General features: G+C 34.0%; 1 protein-coding gene across 9 annotated transcripts in view; it reads right to left on the reverse strand.

Moving 5' to 3' along the window:
* Positions 1-754: 754 nt before the first annotated feature.
* The window catches only part of ERBIN (erbb2 interacting protein), a 150,612-nt gene continuing 126,644 nt past the window's right edge, over positions 755-24,722 (reverse strand). For 6 of the 9 annotated variants that reach the window (XM_007974011.3, XM_007974003.3, XM_007973987.3 and 3 more), the window contains 7 exons: positions 24,030-24,213; positions 20,058-21,600; positions 12,148-12,291; positions 6,034-6,240; positions 4,856-4,948; positions 4,308-4,382; positions 755-2,854 (listed from right to left, as the gene is read on the reverse strand). In XM_007974011.3, the coding sequence (XP_007972202.1) occupies positions 2,747-2,854; positions 4,308-4,382; positions 4,856-4,948; positions 6,034-6,240; positions 12,148-12,291; positions 20,058-21,600; positions 24,030-24,213 (2,354 nt within the window). In that variant the 3' untranslated portion in view covers positions 755-2,746. The remainder of the gene's footprint in view (positions 2,855-4,307; positions 4,383-4,855; positions 4,949-6,033; positions 6,241-12,147; positions 12,292-20,057; positions 21,601-24,029; positions 24,214-24,722) is intronic. The other 3 variants (XM_007974032.3, XM_007974021.3, XM_007974043.3) reach the window with 2 other exon arrangements.

The raw sequence follows: 24,722 nt of genomic DNA on the forward strand, positions 1-24,722 counted from the left end.
TCATTGATTCAGATGAAGTGATGATTCCTTAATTAGCATAAAGCTTTAGATTGTGTCAACTATTGTATACTGCGTAAATTACTCTGATCAGCATAATTTTTTACTGGTTTAAGAAATTTTAACCACTAAAAGACAGTTGTGGTTTTGATGAATTGCTATATACTACTTATTAAAATAAAGTTAGTTATGGGTATAGGCCTTAACTACAATTTACTCAACAATATATAAATTAAAAATGTCTTCTCCATTTCCTCAAAAACTTTATTCTTTTATTCAAATTTTGAAACTTAGTTATTACTACAGCAAACTTCTAATTAAAAGTCCTTGTCACTTAATTTTAGTTTTCCAATACTTTCAAAGAAAACTTGGTATAATACCCCTCTTGGTAAGTTTCTTACTCAACTTTGTGTTGCAAGAATACTATAAAATTTTAATTAACTACAGTAGACTAAAATACCAGTGCATATAACATCTGTTGCATTTATAATACTTCGATGTAATGTGCAGACAATGAAGTTAAGGTTTGCTAAAGATCCATTGTTCTGTGGGGCTTAATTCCTTTTCCAAAATTATAATCTATATATGTGGTTCAAGGTAAAGTAGTTGAAAACTTCACAATTATTAAATATTTCTGATTAAAAGTAGAATGTGACTGTGAAAATCTGAAATCAATAAAAGAAATGTTAACTATTTTAGAATGCCAAAATTAATATTTAAAAACAAACTAAGAATAAAGGGAACACCGAGACTTGTCTTAAAGAAGCTGTTTGTCATTCTTTTTTTTTTTTAGATTACAACACACGTACAGTAAGTGAATTTTATCAAAATACAGCACATTTCTTATACTATATCCATAAAAATCAATTCCTATGTAAATAGTACTGAAAATCAACTAAAATGAGTTAAAATTTACAAAGAGTTGTTAAAGGGTTTCAATCAAAATTATTAAAACTATACAGTACAATAACCAATTGATAACATCTTGAAAGAAGTGCAATATTTGAGTTCACATATTTTTAAAAGTGCTGCCTACTTTGACTAGCAAGAATGGAAAGTGAGTCCAACTCACTTTTGCAAATATAATGTGGGTTGGTGTTTTAAGCTAGTCTTATAAAAGTCTTAATTAAAATCAAGGTTGATAAACAAAGCATAACAGATTAAAAATTCCCAAATTGCATTTCTTAGTAAATAAAAATGAAGTGCAATAACCAAATATTGCTCTAATGAAAGGTTCCAGACTAGCCTCAACTAAACAGTTACTGGTCTTCTATGGCACTTTTTTCTGGTCCAAATAACCATGCATTAATCCTTACCATTACTTGTTACTCAAATTTTATTTGATTACATACAACAAAAACAAATAAAATTAACAGTCTGGATAAACAAAATTAATAAATCTCTATCATCACATATTTGTTACAGTAACTAGGAACAAAGAAAGGCAGTTGGTGGTAAAACACTATTACATTGATACACGTAGAAACCCTTTAAAGACTCTGAAGTGTTGAGTTCACATTTAATGTTAACCTGTAGAAACAGCCCTTTATTTGAACACCTTTACACAATGGCAGGCCTCAAGGGCCCATCCCTTTGCTCTACAACTCTCCACAGCAATTCTCTATCACTGTGCCAGTTTCACAAACTTGCTTTGGTTTCCTAGCTCCATGCGTACTGTTTCCTTTTACTTTACCAAGGCAATGCAAGGCCAAACAAAAATCAAGAGGCTTTCCTAAACCTTCTTACATTTTGTGTTACCGGCAACACAATCTTAAAACTGGCCATTTTTGTTTCATTTGCTGCTTAAAATAAAAATTATAAATTAGATTTAAATGGAGCGCTAATTATAAAACTGATTGCAAGTACCACCATTTGCACAAAAAAAAAAAAAAAAAAAAAAAAAAAAATCGGGATTTCCATAACACAGAAAATGCATGGACATGCAACTACAGTAGAGTTAAAAATTTCCTGTGACTAAAAAATTAAAAACTGAATCACCAGTAGCAAATGTATAGTCAATGGCTATGACAAGAACAGATCCTGCCGAGCTCATAAAATGCAATTATTGTCTTTTTTGCTTTATAAAAAAGACATTACCTATTTTATTGCATTATTTTCTTAATAAAAACATACTACCACATAGTACCCCCCATCCCCATTCTTTGCTTCCAGATTTTTATAGAAAATAACTGTTTTAATCTGGCCTTGGAAAGTGAACCCACCAGCACCACCTTCACCTACTCACTCTTCAATTCAATATGCACATAGCAAAAGCCAACACTTCAAATCTCTTGCCCACATCAAAAAAAAGTAGTTTCAGGAGAATAACATTAATACCAGTTGAATAAAAATAAGGGCATAAAAGCTATGAGAGAGATAGCTCTGCCATCTGTCTCTGGGCTAAAATCAAGGCTAACTATTGCCTTGCACACAGTTCAGTCATGTATATGAAATCCAAAAATAAACCTACAATCTATACAAAAACAACACAGGTTTGTTTTTGTAGCCTTGATTGCTATGTTTAAAAACCTAACAAGTTTTATATGGTATGAATTCAACAGTCTCCTTTATATTCTGTACAGTGGTTCTTTCCCTCTAACCACAAGTTCCATTACTTCATTAATGTACAAATTTGAACATAATTTTTTGAGTTCTTCTTTATATATAAAAATAGTCAAAATATTAATTTCCCCTGCAAGTATCTTCCAATAAATCTTGCTGTCTTCCCCCCTTTTTTTGTCCACAGTGCTTATGAGGAAACTTCTCGTACAATGATGAGTTCAACTGTATTCTGGAAAGTTTTTAGCAAGGACACTGCTTGTCCATGTTCAATATTTATAAAACTGTAGCCATTAGCCTGGAAGAAAGAGGAAAAATGCTTTTAGGAAAAACATTTTATAGTAATTTATTTGCATTTCTGCCAAGTAGTTCACAAACCTGTAAGAAAATAAGAATCACTTTGGTAACTTAGAATAACATATAGATTCACAGGCCCTACCCAAACCAAGGAATAAAGTCTCTGAAGATGGGGTCTAGAAATGTGTGTTTTGTCCAACTTTTCAGACAATTCTCATGTAGCAGTTCAATGTTAGGAATCACTAAGAAATAATGTCAGACATGGTGCTGTATAATGCTAATGTGTGTCTGAGGTGACCAAACTGTAGCATAGCAAGGGGCAAGGGCTAGCCTTCCGATTGTCTTGAAGCCATCACATCAAGACCACCATATTTCTTACAATTAAGGTTAATATTTACTGAGGTTCTACTGTGTACCAAACACACAATTCTAAGTGTGTAATATGAATTAGATCCTTTGATTCTCATAATGCTCAAAAAAGATTCTTTCACCATCTTATTTTAGAGAAGAGAAAGCCCAGGCATGGAGAGGTAAAGTAACTTGCTCGGTCACAAATTGAAACTACAGATACCCAAATGGTTCAGGAAAATAAACGCGTATAACTGTATGAGTGTATGAGTGAGTGTGACTCTCTCTCTGTGTGTGTGTGTGTGTATAGACGGAGGGAGAAAAGCAGAAGAAAGAGGAGAATAAACGCTAAAGACAATGTAGCAAATTACGAACAACTGGTGACCAATTGATGTAATACTGGTGTTTATTGTACTATTTTTGTGGCTTTTCTCTAAGCTTGAAATTATTTAAATTTTTTAAAAAATTAATTTTATTTTTAAAAAGTGTTGGAACCAGAATTTAAACTCAGGAAGTCTGGTTTTCAGAATCTGTACTTTCAGCTACTAGATATTAATGTCTCTCTCCTTTTTTTTTTTTTCTTGGTTTGAGGGTTATTTTTTAGTTCTTTAGTTCTCAACTAAGAACGGTGATGGTAGGGGTAGAAAATGAGAGCTAGACTTGTGTCCTAGGCTTGTCTTCTTTCTAAGACTGCAAGTGTTTACGTAAAATGAGTAGCTGAAAGAACAAAGAAAAGGAAGGGACAGGAAAAAATGAGTTTCTCAGATTTAAAAATTTTCTTCTCCATTTCTGAAAGGCCAATAGCCCACATCTAAGAAGTAGTACTCTAATCCCCCTCAAATTAGTAAAAATTAACATTCCTGAGCTTAAACAAAATCCTATGATGTATCAAACTTTTTTTTTTTTTGAGACTGAGTCTCGCTCTGTCGCCCAGGTTGGAGTGCAGTGGCGTGACCTCAGGTCACTGCAAGCTCCACCTCCCGGGTTCATGCCATTCTCCTGCCTCAGCCTCCCACGATTTTCAAAGTTGAAGTGAAAACATTTTAAACTATGAAAACATTAGAGTGTTATAAAATGAAAAACAAATAAAGATTTATTTTAATTACCTGAATAATTTTATCACCTGGCTGCAGTAATTTTGATGCTGGTCCTTCAGGCTGTACCCTTGTTACAAATATACCCTTTAATAACAAAAAAATAATTGTTTATTTAACTAAAAACAGTATGTATAAATAACAGAGTACCAAGGAGCAACTTCTCCTCCACACCATGCAAATATTTCAATCATGGTACAAGTTTTCTCCCTGACTTCTCTGAGTAATACTGTAACAAACTAGTTATTTTTACCTCTAGTAATTCTGACTTCAGTGATTTCTTTTGAGAGTAATAAAATTGCTTTTATAGATGTGTGAAAAAGCAATAAGAAAATTAAAGATCACTTGATAATATCAGAAACATTCATAGTTTTTGGTTAAATTGTTTTAACTTGAACTGATCAAATTACAAAACAAAAAGGTAAGCAATAAGAGTGGGGAATCAAGGTGATGTCTACCTAGATTTACATAAACATCTACTAGATTTTCACTTACATATAAGTATTGAATCAGCAAATAAAACTTTATAGGTGTTTCAAGAATATACAAAGAAAACTTACATCATCATCAGGTCTGAATGGGTTTCCTCTACCCCCGACACCACCTGATATGCTAAATCCAAGTTCTGGATCCTTTTCAACCCTCACTCGAATCTGAGTTAATATGAAAATAAAGGAAACTTACTATTTCAGAAAAAGTTATAATGCCACAACATCTATATTTAAATACTGATGGGTTAAATCCAAACAAACATAAACATAAGAATTCATCAAAAATAAACATTTGGTCAGATGAAGTGAAATACAACATAGAATATTATGTTAATGAGTTAGTGAGTTAAAGGCAGAGCTGAGATTATATAAAGCATAGCTCCTAATTTTATTGCTTGTCTTATAAGGATAAGGAATCAATCAATATTGACCCTGTTTTACTTTTTAGACATCATAGCTTTTAATGCCATAGTATATAAACACAAAACATGTATATTATTATCAGTTTCCACTTGTGGGACATCGAAATTACACAGATTCTCTGTTTAGTGGCTTGTTTCATAAGATATCTAAATGATCCATTGGTGGTTTTGTGATACTAACTCTTCATTTACTGAATCTGTTTAAAGGCTTCAAAGGAGGTAGGATTTTAAAATATGACCAATTGATAGTTTTTATAACCAAGCTATAGAAAAAGATGCAAGAATTAAAACTTGTGTTTTAAAACACTCCCTTTCACCAGAGACACAACCAAAATGAATAAAGCATTTGTTCTCTACCTTTCTAATATTATTGATCATTTTATTAATAACTATCAAGCCATAAGAAATGTGTAGCTTGCTGACTTTTAAAGTAATTTTTAAGATTAAATACTCAAAGTAGTTTGAAGTCTGTAGTCAAATTTCAAAATCTAAGGAGTTAAGATTTTAAGTGTCACAGAACAATTTCAGCTTAATGGTCTCCTATTTATATTCTTAAGGAATGTCTGACTACTGGAGTATCAACCAGTTGCGGAAAAGCAACTGTACCAGAATAAATAAATCATGCCCAAAATACTAAATCCTATGTTGTATGATCACAAAGTCAAATAAAAATCACCAAGTTTAATACCTTATAAACATAACATAAAAATCTTTAAATGGTAACAACTATGTTAACATTCTATATGGATTTACTGCTAATAATTAACCTATAAAAATACATAAAAAGCTTAGTCCCATATTTCAAATAGTCTTGATTATTCTTACCTCTTGTTTTGCCAGTTCATGGCCTTGTCTAGGAGAACAATGGGGCTGTGTATATGGAGGCTGGTGGGCCACTTTCAGCATCAAGTAATCAATTAGTTGTTCTCTAGAGGGATGCCTTGCCACAGATGCCTGAGGGGGGTGATGTATTTGACTATAATTTGCCTGAGGCCTGAGAGGCTGGCCCATCTGTCCATTACTCAAAGGCATCTAAGAAAAACATGAAGTATCTTAAAATGACCAATAATAATGTCTTATTTCAAATATTTGGATTTCTTCTTGGAGCATTACAAAAGCACTAGAGTTTCACATTCCAATTAAGTCAAACAATACCATGCTACTTACTATTTTTCTATTAATTTTAAACCTTAAAAGAAATAAGCTATTAACGTCTTAATTCTAAAGTTTCCCGAGTGCTTGTTACATTCACTTTTTTAAGCTTTCAAATGGAAGTACATCATATCTATATTTTAAATTACTTGCTTTTTTGTGAGCTATATTTGTATTTTCTTAGATGTATCTATATTATAGTAACCAAATGTTAAAATGGCACATAGTATACCAAAATTTTAAAATTTAGGCGTCTATGAGGTGCGTATCTTTTCCCATACTAAATCAAACACACATACACAAAAGGTACATTTGCTGATGTTTTTCTTCAGAAAAAAACTAATTTTGTGGTAAAATTCTTTCCAAATTTAAATATATTTTTCTACTTTTATTCCTTCTTTCCCATAATTAACAAGTCAATTCAGTTATCTATGTAGAAAACTGATTTATTCCTTGTGTGTATGTTAGCAACTTTTACAATCTCTTAATATTAATTTCAGACTGTTAGCCACAAAATTAAACATTGACATTCTACCCTATTCATAAAGCAAAAAGCAAAAACAAAACAAAACAAAAAAAAACAAAAAAATAGAAATTATTAGTTTGTTGTTGTTAGAGAACTATCTTTGTTTTAATGCCTCTCATTTTTAGAGAATAAACCTGACTTAAAATCACCTTTGTAGAAATGTGGCTAATAGCTTATTCTGTTAGCATGAGTAATCTATCTTAAAAGTAAGAGGCGGGGTGCAGTAGCTCATGCCTATAATCCCAGCACTTTGGGAAGCCTACATAGGAGGACTGCTTCAGGCCAGGAGTTCAAGATCAGCCTGGGAAAACAGCATGACCCTATCTCTTAAAAAAAAAAAAAAAATTGGCTGGGCATGGTGGTGCACACCTGTAGTTCCAGCTTCTTGGGAGGCTCAAGTAGGAGGATCATTTGAGCCCAGTAGTTTAAGGCTGCAGTGAGCTATGATTATGCCCCTGCACCCCAGCCTGGGTGACAGAGCAAGACTCCATCTCTATACACAAAAAAAAGAGGTTACAGTCTTATTACAAATATTTGCATATAAAAAGATTTTTGTGTAGAAAAATATGGTTAAGCTATTAACTTATAATTTCCTTGTTGGTTAGTAACAGAAAGAAAATCTCATCGACAAGAAAATTACGGGAAAACTCTGAGGGAAATAGTTGAGGTCCAGTTCCCTAAATTATCCCAAAGTAGAAAAGTTTGGAGAAAGATATGGCAACAGTTTCAGAACTACATGCTTTTCTTGGTGAACCTTGCTGAAAGATATAAAGTAGTTTAACTTTGGTAAAGACTTGTACTTTTTAAAAAAGGCATTCTATTTCACTGTTAAACTGCGTTGTACTTGAGAACTCAGTTAAATTCTGAAGTCTGGGAACACACATGGGTATTCTGTGACAGGACACAAGGATGTTACTGACAAATCTTATACTGGTTGGAGAGAAGGAAAATGAAGTGCTATATTAGCCCAACATTTTTAGGGAAAAAAACCTGTTTATTACTTGATCACTATAGATTTAATGCAACTGATTTGCCCATGAGTAATTAACTGGTTCTGCTGTTGCTTTATTACTCATATACGATTCTGCAGATAGCCCATGATTTTCTCTACGTTTATACCATTTATTCCTACATGTAAATTCAGTATCTTTCTCCTGGGTAAAATCCAGGTGGTAATTACTACTGACCTTAAGACTCCCTGACACCAGATATTTGGTCTTGCCTACATCAGTGTTAAACATACACATGGAATGTATTAAACTACAATTAGCAGATGGCTCAGGAAATTAAAAAGTATTAAAACAAACTCAGTAACCCTAAACCACACAATATATGTAATGAGAAAAAACTGGGTGACAAAGCTCAGTTAAAAGAAAAGAGGGTTAGAAACTTATGAACTTATATATTAGATGAACTTAAGTATTAGATGACTGGGTAGCTACTACTCTGAAGGGCAACATAAAAGTTTTATGTAATAAATAACTATGCTTCATAATTATATCTGGTCATACTAGAGGAATGGAATCAGTTAAGAAAATAAGGAAAAATAGTTGAGGGAGGATAGTAAAAAATTTATCTGTCTGGCACTGGCCATACGTAGATAATTGCAACAAAAGTACTAAAGACTCAACCATCATCTATTCTATCATATATAAAAATCTTTCAAGATGATTTCTAATTACATTTGAGGTAATTACATTTGACTTTGGTAATAGTAAAAGATCCTAGAATGAAGAATTTAACACAAGTTCATCTTCAATTCTCCAAATAGTTTTACTATCAGGAATACCAAAAAGGCCCTGATTCAAATGATAAAACAAATAGGTGTTACTATGTAAGAGAAATCTAAATGCAAAAATAAAACAATTTCTCCAGGGTGGAAAAATCATGGAATGAATTGAGAAATAGTAGACAGGGTCAAATTCTATTTTGTATTTCTGATATTTTTAAAATCCTTACTAATAAAGGGGGGAAAGCCCTCAAAAAAGTATTTTCATCTAAAGCAAATATAATATCTAGTCCAAAAGCTGCAAAATATAGAAAGCTCACAGATACTACATTTTGTTTTCCCAAGCACCCACTTTCATCAAGCTGTCTGGAGGAACATCTTTGTGACTAAGTGTGGCTGATGAGTAGCTCTGCTGTCCTGAAATCAATATACCATCTTGACAAGAATCTCCTGAACTGGATGTTTGTGTATGCTTCAAATAAGAAGGAAATAAAAAGTAAACAAATAATGTTCTTTAAGATGTGAAACCAAGGGGATGACACTTGAGAGACGATTAGGAAAAAGTATTGCCAAATAGTGCAAAGATGAAGACCCAAATCAAACACTGCCATCATTATTGCCATCAATTAGTATCTTTCACGTCTTCCAAAGGTACACAGCAAGATGTTTTTGTATGTATGAAAAGCTTATATGAAAATATAATCTATTTATGTACAATACACACATGTAGAAGATGAATTCTGCATGTTATTTTTTCCTTTTAGTTTTACTTACAGCAATACCTAGCTTTTAAGACCTTTGAACAAATATAATTATTAATCAAAGTTTAGAGTCTCAAATTTTAAGACCAACTAAAACACACTCATGTTGAGCACTATAAAAAGATTTTTGGTAAAAATAAATAAATAACTGCTGTTCTTCTAATAGAACAGTCCCCATGGGATTTTTTTCCCCTAAATTTTAATAAGTAGAACCAATACACTTATAGTCTTATAAAACTTACTTTATTGGGATAAGACTGGGGTGTGAAATGAATATAAAATTTGCTGTAGCTGAATTCTGCCACATTGAGTTGAATAGTTTCAAAAGTACTGATTTGGAGAAATGCTATTAAAACTAATTAACTGGTTAATATTATTCCTGTATTATAGTTTACCAAGCCTATAGCTTTAGGGGAAAAACAGACTCAATCTTATTATCCCTGTATATATATATACACACACATCTCTCTCTATATATATACATATATATATACACACACCTCTCTCTCTCTCTCTCTCTCTCTTTTTGGAGATAGAGTCTCACTTTGCCACCCAGGCTGTACTGTAGTAGTGTGATCATGGCTCACTACAGGGGGGTGGGGCAGGGCAGAGAAAGGGTCTCCCTACATTGCCCTGGCTGGTGTCAAATTCCTGGGCTCAAGTGATCCTCTAGCCTCAGTATCCCAAAGTGCTGGGATTACAGGTGTGAGCCACTGCACAGAGCCCCTGAATATTTCTTATTATAAATACGCCAGGAAGCAAGACACATATGTTTTTCACTTCAATTTTAGTTCTAAGCACATCCCTATATATGTTTTAGAAAACAAAACAGATTGCGATAAATAGCACTATTGTTACGTTCAAAACAGCTTATGGCTAGCAACATAGAAATGCAGACCACATCATCATATTGAAAAATTAATCTAAAATGTACTTTGTTATGACATACTACAGCACACATATAAAGTTAAGGATTTCGAATTTAATCTTAGAAATTATATCTGCAACAGATCTATCATGTGCAGTTAGTTCAAACCATGGCTTAGAATTTTTAGACATGATCTAATTTTGTGTATTTACGCAATGAATACTTTATTTTCCTTCTCTCTTTCTGAGATGTGCTTTTAGAATACATAAGAATGAATTTAGCTCTCAGCTTGAAATTTTAACTGAGGTGTGAATGTATAACTATGTTTACCTTTTAAAAGAACAAGGACACCATGAATGTAAAAGTCAATGGATTCAAAGGCTCCAAATTGAAAAAAAAAACAAGCACAAAATGTTACTATAAAAGAATCTGGAAAATACAATTGCTCCAGGTGACTATAAATGGCAAAGATTACCCCTGAGTTAATAAAAGCCACCAATCTTTACCCCCCATGGACTCTTGGAATGACAGACTGATAGTTATCACCCTTCTCTCTCATCTTTTAAATTGAGAGGTTCCTGGCTGGGCAGGGTGGCTCACGCCTGTAATCCCAGCACTTTGTGAGGCCGAGGCAGGCAGCTCATCTGAGGTAAGGAGTTCAAGACCCCTGGCCAACATAGTGAAACCCCGTCTCTACTAAAAATGCAAAAATTAGCCAGGTGTGGTGGCGGGCACCTGTAATCCCAGCTACTTGGAAGGATGAGGCAGGAGACTCGCTTGAACTCAGGAGGCGGAGGTTGCAGCGAGCTGAGATCACGCCATTGCACTTCAGCCTGGGCGACAAGAACAAAACTCCGCCTCAAAATAAATAAATAAATATGTAGGTAAGTAAGTAAACAAACTTGGGAGGTTTCAACATGACTACTGCCACTCAACAGCATAGGAATCACATGGTGGCAGGTGACAGAGGACAGCGTTTAAGTCTAGGTCAGGTACAGCCAGAGCCAAGAGAATCCAGGAGATTGCTCCTAATCTGTAACACCAGAGGAGAGTCAGGGATATATTAAAATAGGGGATACCATCGCTCAGGTAGAAGTAAAGGACCCAGAAGTAAGCAAATACTTCACATGGAAACAATGGGGAGGGGATAAAATAGGGTTATTAGAGAGAAAACAGTCTTTTCGGGATTGAAGGAGAGGGGCAGAAGGAAATATTTTAGAGGCCAAGCTACTACTTCAAGTTGTTATGCGAAAAAAAATCTTAAAACAGGGCCACCCAGAGTTATTCTTTCTCTTTCTCTGTGTTTTTAGCCCCCACACTTAATTTTGGTTAAAAGGATAAACCTTTCTTCTTCACTACTAAGGAAATGTTTAGTAAAATGTGAGTAAGAAAGGATTTGTATTTTGTCTTTTCACTGATACTTATCACAATTTCTCCAGTCTCACAGTTAATCATGCTCAGTGAATTATGATTAACTTTAGTTCAGGGTAGTGCTTTCTCTCAGTCAATTCTCAATCACTGGAGTTAAAATTATTCTTCCCTCTAACAGGTCTATGGATTACATATAGCATAGCCTTAAAATCTTTAGTTAGGAACAGAAAAGTTTAACATTAAGAGAAAAAATACTATAAAGAATAGTTTTTTAAAACTCTCAGTTATTCCTATTGTACACTGCTTTTTGCTTTTTGCTGACTACATCATTAGTTTATGACCAAAGAAACTCAAGAGATAATGACTGTATCAGTTTTGAAGAAAGGTTTAGAACTAAGCCATGGAAGAACTCAGAGGAAATCAAGGCTTCTAGCCCAGAGTAAACATTTTTTTCCTGGAAACATTAAAACACTTAAAATTTGGGGTTTTCTCTTCTACAGGCTAAAAGTATTGGTCTAGTGTAGGTACTCACTCGAAAAATGTGCCCACCAGAACCTCTTCCATCTGCAACACTCAAGGCAAGACTGCCTTGGCTGCTATGCAAATCCCTAGAGCTGCCATAGTGAAAACTGCTTACAGCAGTAAAATTGGAATTAAAGGACCTTGACAGCATGCTCTGAATAAAGAGGGGATAGATTTAACAGAGATTAGTGTAGCATGCAAAATCCACGAGACATGTTATATATGCAGACTTATTTTCAAGTAACCCCAAAACCAGAGAAGTATCATGCAACACTAATTTTCAGAGTCACTGAAAGAAACTGGAACCATTTACCATGTATTTACATGACAACATATACATATACACAAATTACATGTAAATACAACCATTCGCACATTTAAGCAAAGGAAGTACAGACATATAACTGCTTTTAGAATGCTATTTCCTTTACTCCTAACACATCTTTTATGTCAGAAAATAGGAACTGACGCCATATGCAGATGTATGTGTATCTAAAGTCATACACAGAACAGAAATTAATTTATCTATATAAAGATAAATTTTACTAACACCCAATAATTCTAAGTCAAATGAATTTTTAGAGATCCACTTCATTTTATGCAAATTATAATGTATTAAATAAACAGTGTTTAAATATACATAACACAAAATATATTTGCAAAAAATACCATTTCAATTTTTTTTTATTTTTTTAAGAGGTAGACTCCCAGTCTGGAGTTCCATAGCATGTTCCTGGCTCACAGCAGCCTCAAACTCCTGGGCTCAACTCCTGATATTGCCTCCTGAGCAGACAGAACTACAGGTCCTCAACACCACACCTGACTAGTTGTTATTATTATTATTTTTGTAGAGACGAGGTCTCACAACATTTGACCAGGGTGGTCTCAAACTCCTTCCTCCAAACAATCCTTTTTCCTCAGCCTCCTAAACTGCTGGGATTACAGGTGTGAGCCACTGTGCCCAACCACATTTCAATTTCTAAATGTTTAGATGTTTAGAAAAATATCTTGCATTACAGAACAGTTTTAACATACACAAACTTACGATATACCCTTTTTATTTTTTAAAGAGACAAGAGTCTTGTTATGTTACCCAGGCTGGCTTCAAATTCCTGGGCTCAAGCCATCCTCCTGCCTCAGGCTCCTGAGTAGCTGGGACCACAGGTGTGCACCACCGTGCCTGGCTAATTTTTTTTAATTTTTAATGGAGACAGGGTCTCACCATATTGCCCAGGCTGGCAAATACAACTTTTAAAATGCTCCTGCTGCTCTAAAATTGTAAGAAGAAGAAAACAAGAAAATGTGTGGCAAATTTTCCCCATTCAAATAAACTCATATTAAAGATCACTGTATTTTAGGAGTTAGTGGTGGCCTTTGCTGCTTAAATTTGAAGAGCCATTGATGGAATCCTCTCACAAACTGAGTTCATATGAATACCTAATTGCTAATCCCAGAACTGCCTGAAGATGTACCTCAATAAATGCACTGCCTGATTCCCGCTGTTCCACTTGTTTATGAACTGCTGTTCTTTCATGTGAGTGCCTTTAGTCATGTCCCTGATGAGGGCTTAACAGTCAAACTGGGGAAACCACATTTTGAGCATGGCTTATTATTAATACAGAAATATCATAACAAGCATTTCTGTATTACTCTTAGCAAATATATTCTTTCTCAAAATTTGAAGTTGACATCTGATGCCAAGAAACAATACAAGATTCCAGAAAGAAAAGGATCCATAAAATTACCATGTACACTTCCAGTTATTCTGTGAATTCTAACGTAAAAGCTAAACTTATAGCCCAGACCTGCATCTTCCCAAACCATTTCACCAAGATTTAGCAGAAGCAATTCGGAGGTTTCATAAACCTTTGACTGGAATAAAAAAATAAAGAAATCATTCATACATACATAAATAACAGACACACACACATTTGCTGTGCAGAGAGCTTTAATGTGTTATTGACTCAAGTGGCCTGATTAACCCTTTACACAGATCTTGCAGCAAAGCCTTCTCTGTCATCTCTAAACACATGAGCTTACTGTAAATATTTTACTGACGAATAAAGCTGAAGCTCAAAACAGGTCTGGTTTTAAATTCAGGTTTGTGCAGACATCCACATAAAACTGCTTCCTGTCACAACACCTTGTGCAGTGCTCAATTAAATGCTAGGCATAATGTCCCAGGCAATGTTGTTCATTACATACTGATAGTTGTATAATAACAAGTGAACTTAACACTTACCATGCTGTGTTAATCATATTATGGTTTGGAATGCTTAATATCTGAGTTCTCATAAGGAATGTTAGTAAATGCTGATAGTAACCATTCACCTTTGAAATATAAAGTTCTTATTCCTTTTCAAATTTTGCTTATTAGTTTAATTAAGTAAATTTTGAAATTTTTAAGGTGACATCTACTACTTTACATCTTTGGATTCGAGGTAGGTTTTTTTTTTTTTTTTTTTTTTGGCAGTGGGAGGTAAGAGGGGTGACTATTAAAAGGTTTAAAAACTACTTAAGTTTCAATAGATTATCTGTTATTACTCTCAGCTGAGTAAAGTAGCAAATTTTAATTTGGGAACTGACCTCATGAGGTAGGGCAGACATTGTGAAAGCCACTAGGGAAACATTTTTACATGTCTACTTTGCCATTAGAATTAAGATGGTGGGTGTAGGGGAGTGAATGGAGATCCTCCATCATCATCTACCACTTTGAATCAATGCTTTGAAGTCTGGAGTCTAAATCCTGCTGCTATTAAAGTAGTTAATTAGTAATATATTTATGTAGCACTTTCAATCTGCTTCTAATGCCCATACATTCTGATTACACCATCTAATGAATAAGAGCATGAATGTAGCACAAAGTAGTGTCTATAAATAAAACAGGGACAATTTTCAAAATTATATGATTTTAGAATGTTTTGAACATATGAAAAGAAAGCATCCCCACACTGAGACTTGCAGAGTATTGAGTAATTTGCCAGTGAAAATTAACTCTTTATTTCTGCAAGTCTCACAACTACTTTGTGATTTCAGTACTTTAGGTTTTATAATGTTAGATATGGTTCTTTCGAGTTGTCTGAGAGTGGTTTAACGTGATTCTACCACCATTCTCCTAAAAATAATTTTATTCATTAAAATAATCCTAAAGTACTATATCTGCTCAGGAAGTAACAGTGGCTTCACCTTATTTATTGTGTCAACTTGAAATGTTACTGACCAGCTTTTAAAGTTGTTCCCCCTCCTTCACATAACATATATATCATCCTGGGAAAATTAATTAATCTGCTCCTAAATTTCCTTACTGAAAAATGGGATAACGAATAAATGGATGCCGGTTCACATACAAAGAAAAACATACACACACACACACACACACACAGAGGTCAAAATTAATCTGAAAATCTCTGAAATCACTCAGAATGTACAGTTTTATTTATAGACCCTATATAGTAAAGTTTGAAAACCACTTACCTAGGTTAAAGGAAGAACAAAGGTAAAATCTAGGTACAAATGTTTGGTTATTCAAATTCAGTATCTTCAAAACCAACTAAGTTATTTTTTTGCCAAACTTTTATATTATACCACAATGCTTTAAAGACTTCATTTCCCTAACTACCAGAACGTTTAAAAAAAAAAAAAAAACTGATTTGGCAGGGCATGTGGCTCACACCTGTAATCCCAGCACTTTGAGAGGCTGAAGCGAGAGGATTGCTTGAGGTCTGGAGTTTGAAACCAACCTGGGCAACACAGCGAGACCCTGTCTCTATTTTTAATAATTAATTAATTAATTAAGGTTGATAACCAAATATCCCAAATCAGAAACCCTGGCTACCTCTTCAATCTTTTTTCTCAATCCCTAAAACTAAGTAATTTTAACCCCAGTGTTTTTCAGACTCATCACCACGAGAGCCAAAATCCCAGATCAACTATCTCTCATTTGGCTGTTTTATTATTGAAACTGTTTCCTAAGCTACTTCTTATCAATTCGTCCTGAACACTTCTGCCTAAGATGTCCTAAAGTACTCTATCTACTCAGGAAATAATAGTGGCTCTCTCTTGTTTATTGTGTCAACTTGAAATTCTTCTGATGGGCTTTTAAAGTTGTTTCTCTCCACTATGTAACACATACCATCCTGGGAAAATTACCTAACTATTCTGTGCCTAAATTTCCTTATGGTAAAATGAGATAATAAAAATATCACACAGGACTCATGTGAAAATTGAGAAACATTTGTACAGCAAGGTAACTGTACAGTGATAGTAGTTTCTGGCACTTTGTAAGTACTAAATAAACTTTATATATTATGACTTTCTAATATCCATACTTTATTATCAAATGTTCTCAAAATAAATCCTTAATTCAACCAGGTTGAACTCCTTGTCTCTCTCTGCTTTCAGAATTCCTTCTTCATATATAATTTTTACCTTAATCTATTAAACTTAATCCTATTTATCAAAATTGTAAGTTTTTCAAAAAGCACTGTTTCTTGAATAATCCCATCTTCTGCGATTACTCTTGCATTTATCATTACCATTTTATCTTTCAAAATGAAAACATTTTAGAAATGTATCAGAAAGTCCCCAAATCTCACTGACAGATAATTACTAGCAGTACATTAACACATTTCATCTTTTGAACCACAGTTATTTCCTAAACAATGAAATAATCTTCTGAACTATATTTTCTGAAGAAGAGATGACTAACAATGAAATCATGAAGAAAATACCAAATTTCTATTGAAATTTCTATTTTTGTTAGTTTTATGTATGTATGTACGTATGTAAGTGTGTGAATGAATACAAATGTCTCTACTGACATTTTATTGGTATTGTTTCTGACAGGTAAGTATATATAACAGAAATATTATTCAAGATCATCATCCTTGATAAATAGGTATTTAAAACAAATTTTTGCAAGCTAAACATACAGAGACTATCTTCACTTTCTAAAAAGGCCTTAATCTTTGATATAATAAATCTGTTTATATTTTAAAATTACGAACTACATTTAAATTTTTAAGAAAAATAATTTTACCATCATAAAATAACCTATTGCACAATATTTTGTTGTTTTAAAAAATAACTTTAATCAGCTGATTATTTCTTTATATTTAAAAGATGGTGATGATGAGGATGAAGATAATAGCAATAAACACTTATTTAGCACTTAGTTATATATGCCAGGTACCATTCTAAGTGCTTTGCATGTATTCACCCATTTAATTTTTAAGCAATCCTAGTAGTTCCTTTTATTGCACCTAATATACACATCAACCAAGGTAAGGAAAGTCAAAGTTACTTGTCCAAGTAGCTAACTGAGCAGCAGAGCTAGGATTCTGAACTGTTAAGACTAAAATGTCTCTCTAAATGCTTTAAAAATTTTTTTTGAAGTAATTCTTTAAAAATTTAAATTCTTTTAAAAATGTGGTTTATAAAACATGAATCCATTTAAGATAAAACTTTCACATATGTTAGATAAAAGCAGTCTCACGTGTGAATACTTTTTAAGAACTGAAACAGGCAAACACAGCATACATTTAAGAAAGACATGGAGCCAGGCATGGTGGCTCATGCCTGTAATCCCAGCACTTTGGGAGGCCAAGGCGAGCGGATCACCTGAGGTCAAGAGTTCAAGACCAGCCTGACCAACATGGAGAAACCCTGTCTCTACTAAAAATACAAAATTAGCTGGGCGTGGTGGTGGCACATGCCTGTAATCCCAGCTACTAGGGAGGCTGAGGCAGGAGATTCGCTTGAACCTGGGAGGTGGAGGTTGCGGTGAGCCAAGATTGTGCCACTGCACTCCAGCCTGGGCAACAAGAGCAAAACTCCGTCAAGGAAAGGAAAGGGAAAGGGAAAAGGAAAGGGAAAGGGAAAGGGAAAGGGAAAGGGAAAGGGAAAGGGAAAGGAAGACATGGAGAATAAAATACCCTTAAAGAAATGCAGTAGAGCTATGGTAACGGCAGGATATGTACTTTGGTATTTGCTAGAAATGCTTCCCAACTGATGAGCTAGAAGATACTACAGTGTAGTCAACCAGTGGTCTGAAAGGCAGGAGTCTGGGCAAGCATATGATGAGAGAAGCACCCCATGTAACTTCAAAGTATGATATCCTTGAAAATGGGAGTCATCAGCTGCAGATTTGTGTTCACAGTTTGCCCTGTTTCTTTTCTTACAAGGCTTCTCTTTAGTTTCAATCAACTAATTCACACCTCTAAATAACTAGTGGAAACAACTAGGAAACTAGTGTCATATACTCTTCAAGAACCTGTACCGTGAATTTCAAAATACGTAAATATTTTAGGCAATTTTAAAAAAGCAGAGTGGCACACTAAACAATGAGATAGATACTACTTGCTTCTTATGTACTAAAATCCAGGTATATCTCTGTCAGACAGGAGTAGGAGAACAGCCATATAAGATGTAAACTACACAGAACAGAAAAACCAAACTCATCTCATCTTCCAAATCTCCCAATCCTCCTCTGTGTCCAGTAATAGCTAAAGACATTGCCAACAACCAGTTATTCAAGGCACAATCTCAAGCTTTATCCCTTTTCCTTTCTGATTGATTACAGGAATATTCAATCAGAAGTAAACTCTTGTTAAAAGTCTACTTCAGAACTCTCTCTTGAACTCATTTGTCTTAACTGCACTGATAACACTTCACATTTCATTTCTTATCTAGATTACTAAATGGCATCACAACTCAATCTCTTTGACTACAGCCTCTTCCCCTAAAATCTAGTTTCACAACATCACCAGAAATTTATTTATAAAACACACCTATGTTACTCTTCTGCTTAAGACATTTCCAAGTGCCTTAGAAAAAGCACAAAAGTTCAAATAGCCTCAACAGTGTGTAGAGTTACTACATGAAATAAAATGGATAGATGAGAATGAAGTAGCCTAATGCTTGTGGATGTTTACCTATTTAAAGTTTATATAAAGTTGAGGACCGCACTAAAAAGAACAATTATAGGCTGAGATTTCATGTAAACTGATAAGAGGTACTAATCATATATTTTAGGCATTTCTGAAAATTTTACTTAAGGAATTTTAAAAAATGGCTAATTGAAGTTGTATGTTCACCTGTTTTCAAGAACACATTTTATATTTAATAAAGAAAGAAAGATAATGCTTGCGTAAAATCTAGTGAGTAAACATAAAGTCAAATCTTAAAGATCATGTCTTGTACACTTGGGCCACATGACTATGGTACTCATATTGGTTTTACAAGGATATATATTTACATTTTTAACTCCTTTCAAAAGACGAACATCTACACATAAAATTATAAATTGAACATGAGCATCAGTTATTTAAGCAACTACTGCTAAGCCACACTAGAGCCACAGAAACACTTAACTGAGTTTAAGTAGGTCAGAAATGCAGAAATTCAGAAAAGTTAAGAATAAACGCCATGCCAGAAGCCATCTGTGTCAGTGACAATGTTAGTTCATATACTGTGGACTGGGGAAAAAATATTAGATGAAATATTTACATATGCAATACATTTTTTGTTATTCTGTTAACTATAAACTATTTTTTATATTTAGATAATCAACAATTATTAATAGCAAAGTTCAGAAAATGCTAAACAGAGATACATGTATTATTTTTAGTATATGTGCACAATCTCAAAGAGACAGACACATAAACATATAAAATTAATATTTTTGTTAGAAACAGTGGGGAGTAAAGGAGAGGATAGAAACACACATTATCATCCCAATTGTCCTGGCTGAGTTTAAATTTGGAACTCTATTCCCAGTACCAGAGAAAAACACCTAGAATATAAAGAGATAATCAGTAACTCAGAGACTCTTGTTTCATCTTGTTTAGAAAACAAAGAGTGCCAATTAAGGAAAATAATTAAGTTCATAAAGAAAAGAATGAAAAACCCACGTTCAATTACCTTTTCTAACTTTTTGGCTTCAATATGTCGAAGTACTTGTTCTCTCCAGTCATGAGGAACTTTACTTTTTCCTGGAGGATCTAATAAAGAATGCTCAGAACCAACCCTTGCATTTGGTCTTTTTGAAGGACTAGTCCGTGAATAATTGAAATCACTAACTGACATAGTTCTCTCTGGTATTTCATTAACAGAGGGTCGAGCACTCTGAGGTCTTGATGCATTTGGACCATCTATGCTGTATGTTCGTGCAGAAAGAGGTCTCTGTGATCCTGGCATCATTTGAGGAGTTCTTCCCACTGAGTGAAACTCTCTGTATGATAAATAATCTCCTTCAGGAATCTGGGCCCGCCTGGTAGAACCTGGATCACCAAGATTTACAGAGGCTGTGGAGGACACACTACTTTGTCGCTGAATTGTACTTCGAGTTACTGCAGGAATAAATCGGTCGTTTGGTGAGATGGCCCACATTTCCCCATGTCTCGCTGGGCCAAGTCTCTGATGTAAATGGTACGCAGTATTAGCTCGAACATTGTTATGATTAGAGAAATTCAGATTGGCAGAATGTTTAGCATAACTTTGATTTTCTGTGCTCTCTGATCTAGGAAGGCGCTGAGGAGGAAAACTGGCATGATCTATTTGGGGATTTTGTTTGGAGTGCCACAAGGTGTCTTTGACTGCAGCACTGCTACTGTATTGGATATTATACTGTGGAGGACCATATATTTGAGGTGTAGATTGTGGGCCACTTGTGGGGCCTCTTATTATATTTGGCTCTTCAGGATTATGATTTGAATCGAACTTGAAAATTCCCTTTGTTCCTGACATTAAATCAGAAGATGAAGAAGAACCAGTAAATACCTGCAATGGTTGATCATACAACAGTGTGGCAGACTTGCTCCTGACTATATTTTTTCCATCGACAGTAGATGTGATTTTAACGGTTGTACTTGGTTGCTGAGGTCCATTATCACTAAGAATATCATAGATTTTTAGCCCTCCAATCTCCATATTAGTTATGCTATGAGATTTCACAACAGATCCAACTGGACCACTTTTCTGAGGGGAGAGATCTTCAGTGCTTTTGGAAATACCTAAGTCAACAGAACAATCACTGTCATGTGGTTCAGTCCTATTAGGAGACTGTGAAGTTTCCTCAGAATGTCCATTTACCTTATTTACAGATTCCAAATTAGGATACTTGTTTCCATTTTCCAAGTGCTCAGTTTCCTCTTTAGAATTAATGCTTAAAAAGCTTGTTCCAAGCATGATATCCTGTGTTTTTGATCTTTCCATCTCTGGTTGAAACGTATCATTAGTTATAAGCTTATTAAGATTCATATTGATGTGATCTAATTTCTGGGTGTCATCAGCTGTGGCTATTGAGTCAACACTTTTCTCAATTAGAACTAATTGCTCTTCGATATTCAAATCATATTCAGGTAAGTTAAAATCTTTTTTATCATGAGCTTTGAACTTTTCCTCTGTTGAATTGTTTAAAATATCTCCATTTTGTAAAAGGCTGTTAAAATTTTCATCTTCTTGCCTAAAATAAAGATAATTTTATGAAAAACATAATAAAGCCAAACTTTCTTAGTAACAGGGAACATTAATAAATAAATTGTGTAGGTAGACAAGTTAAAAAACTTAATGAAAGTCAAAGACAAAAGGCATTTATTATCAAGTATGTAATTTAAAAATATTATCTTAATAGTTAATAGAGCTTTATATTCAGTTGCAGACAAGTAATACAATTAAGTTATAGATAAAACCAAGATTAATTTTCATCAATATGCTCAATCTAATTTGTCACAAAATAATTCAAAGGGCTGAACTATGAATAAAATTAGAATTTTTAATCTGCTGCATCTTTTCATGAATATGCTAAAAAAACAAAATGCTTGAAGGAGGGCAAATATATGGAAAGAAAACTAGTAACATGAATAGTGGAGTAAAGCGCACAGGACATTTTTACAGTTAATTTTGAAGCCTTATATTATTAACCAAATTAACCATAGTTAACAAAGTACACAGTTGTTATTACATTCAAATATATAGTTAAGAAAACTGTACAAAGCAAAGAACTGAATAATTGTCCAAAGTTTTATATCAAATACGTAAAAGGCATAAAAAGATACATGAAGTCTAATCACTCTTCTAAGTAGCTAGCTGTATTTGGCAAATACTTTTAAAAGTGTCACTCCAAAATTATAGAAAATATTTTATTTTTACCTGGTGGTATTAAGTATTTGTGTCCTCTTGAATACATACTCAAGTTATGTTTCCACAAAAATTCCCTAATACTGGGTCTTCCCATTACAAAAAAGAAAACTTTCATTACTAGAAACACAGCACAAAAAGGTGTTGCTGTATTCCTTGCTTAGGCTTTATTCATTATATTAAAAGCAGGATTTAGAAAATATGCCGCTTTCCCAACAATAAACAAAATTTTATTATTCAACAAATTAATATGATAATATCTAGGAGGTTATAAAAATTAGTATTTTAAACAGTAGCTCATAGCCTCAAATTCAAGGAATAGAAATAAATGATTGATTGTAATTACACAATACCTTAACTCATTTTCAGGCATAAAATTCACGTCCCTTTTCCAACAATACACATTAAAATACAAATTTTACTTAAATACGCCTGAAATTTAAGAACAACTCTAAATGACTGTTAAAAATATCCATACATTAAGCTTTTGGTTTAGTAGTAACCCCAAGTAACCCCATTGTTTTTTTTTTTTTTTTTTTTTTTTTTGGAGACAGGGTCTCAATTCTGTCACCCATGCTGGAGTGCAGTAGCCTGATCATGACTTGCTGCAGCCTAAACCTCCCAGGCTACAGACCCTCCCACCTTGGCCTCCTGAGTAGCTGGGACTACAGGCATGTGCCAACATACCTGGCTAATTTTTTTGTAGAGACATGGTTTCACCATGTTGCCCAAGCTGGTCTTGAACTCCTGGACTCAAGCAATCTATAGTCTTAGTCTCAAAAATTGCTGGGATTACAGGTATTCTATCACATCCAGCCAACCCCAATCTCTTTTTTTTTTTTCCTGAGACACGGTCTAGCTCTGTCACCCAGGCTGGAGTGTGGTGGTGTGATCGCAGCTCACTACAACTTCCGCCTCCTAGGCTCAAGTGATCCTCCCAACTCAGCCTCCCAGGGACCTGGGACTACAGGCACATGCCACCACACATGGCCAACTTTTGTACTTTTTTTGGTGGAGATGGGGTTTCACCATGTTGCCCAGGCTGGTCTTGAACTCCTGGACTCAAGCTATCCACCTGCTTCAGCCTCCCGAAGTGTACAGGTTTAAGCCACCACGTCCAGCCCATCTTTCTAACAAACAGAGTTTAGCTGATAGAATAACACTATGGTAGAATGGCAGGGCCTTACTCTGATAACCAAATTTATTTTTTTCTTTTCAAACCCACTGCCAACATTATAGACAACCAATTTCTCAAGAGCCTAAATAATAAAATGTGTTTTAGACTTCAGCTAAATTCCAGGCTATACAAATTAACATTTATCTCTCTCAGTGAGTGTGTCCTACAAAATTAAGCCTAAGCCAAATATACACCACCAGTCAAGAGTATTTGAATGAACCTTTAATGGCAGCCCCCAAAATGATTCTGCATTTCTAACTATAAAAATACTCCTTTCAATTTATATTACCTCAAATATGCTGTTTATGTTGCCATATCTAAAAATATATAAATATTCAACTTTTTAACCAGGATATTGAAAATCTAGTCTATTCTTCCCCATTTGAAAATCTAATTTAAGATGGAAATGTATAAAAACTAAATAGAAAATCAGCAACAGAAATAGGGAAAGAAAACATATTACTGGAACCACTTCTATAGTATTTATTTATTAAACCCTATATGTTTATATATTCATTATGTGCCTTACTACTTCTATTTATTGTATAAATGAAAAACTGTAAAAGATGTTCACACACCTGATTTTGGAATTAGTATCAATATGAGTCTGTTTCACTGGAGAGCAGAGTGAGGTGTCCTGACTACTATCAGTATTAAGAGAAACTGAATCAGACATCCGAGATGGAGAAGAACAATTGCTGTTATTCTGATTGCTATTGTGTGTAACTTCATCTGATAAAGAATCTGTTTCCTTTGTATCATCTGAAACAAAACAAATTTAATATCAATGATAAATTCTCCAAGAATTGTGTGAAATGTTTTTCAGTGATGACAAATGGCAATTATACCGTCCTGGTTCTTAAGAAAATTGGAAGCACCCCGAAAATTCAGTCCTAATATAAAGACTAAATAATTTTTAGATGGCGCTATAATTTTTTAAAAAGTAACCAATGTTGGGGTTACTAAGAATTTGATTTAGTTACTGACAAGGTGATATTATGTACTGCTTTCTAAGGTCAGTTAATTTCAGTGAATATACTTTTCACCCATTTACAATTGGAAAAACTGATGATGAAAATATAATTTACAACCTTTTTGAACTTATCTGGGCAAGAAATTATTTCATACATATATGGATTTTTTTTCCCCGTCCACTCTAATAAAAATAAGCAATTCAGTCAATCTACAAACATATAATTACCAAACAAATCAAGGAATTTTCAAAGGTCAGCTCTTCCTTAATGTTTTTAAAACGTTTCATAGACTTGTTT

This window comes from Chlorocebus sabaeus, chromosome 4, assembly GCF_047675955.1.
Source record: "Chlorocebus sabaeus isolate Y175 chromosome 4, mChlSab1.0.hap1, whole genome shotgun sequence".
NCBI lineage: Eukaryota > Metazoa > Chordata > Mammalia > Primates > Cercopithecidae > Chlorocebus > Chlorocebus sabaeus.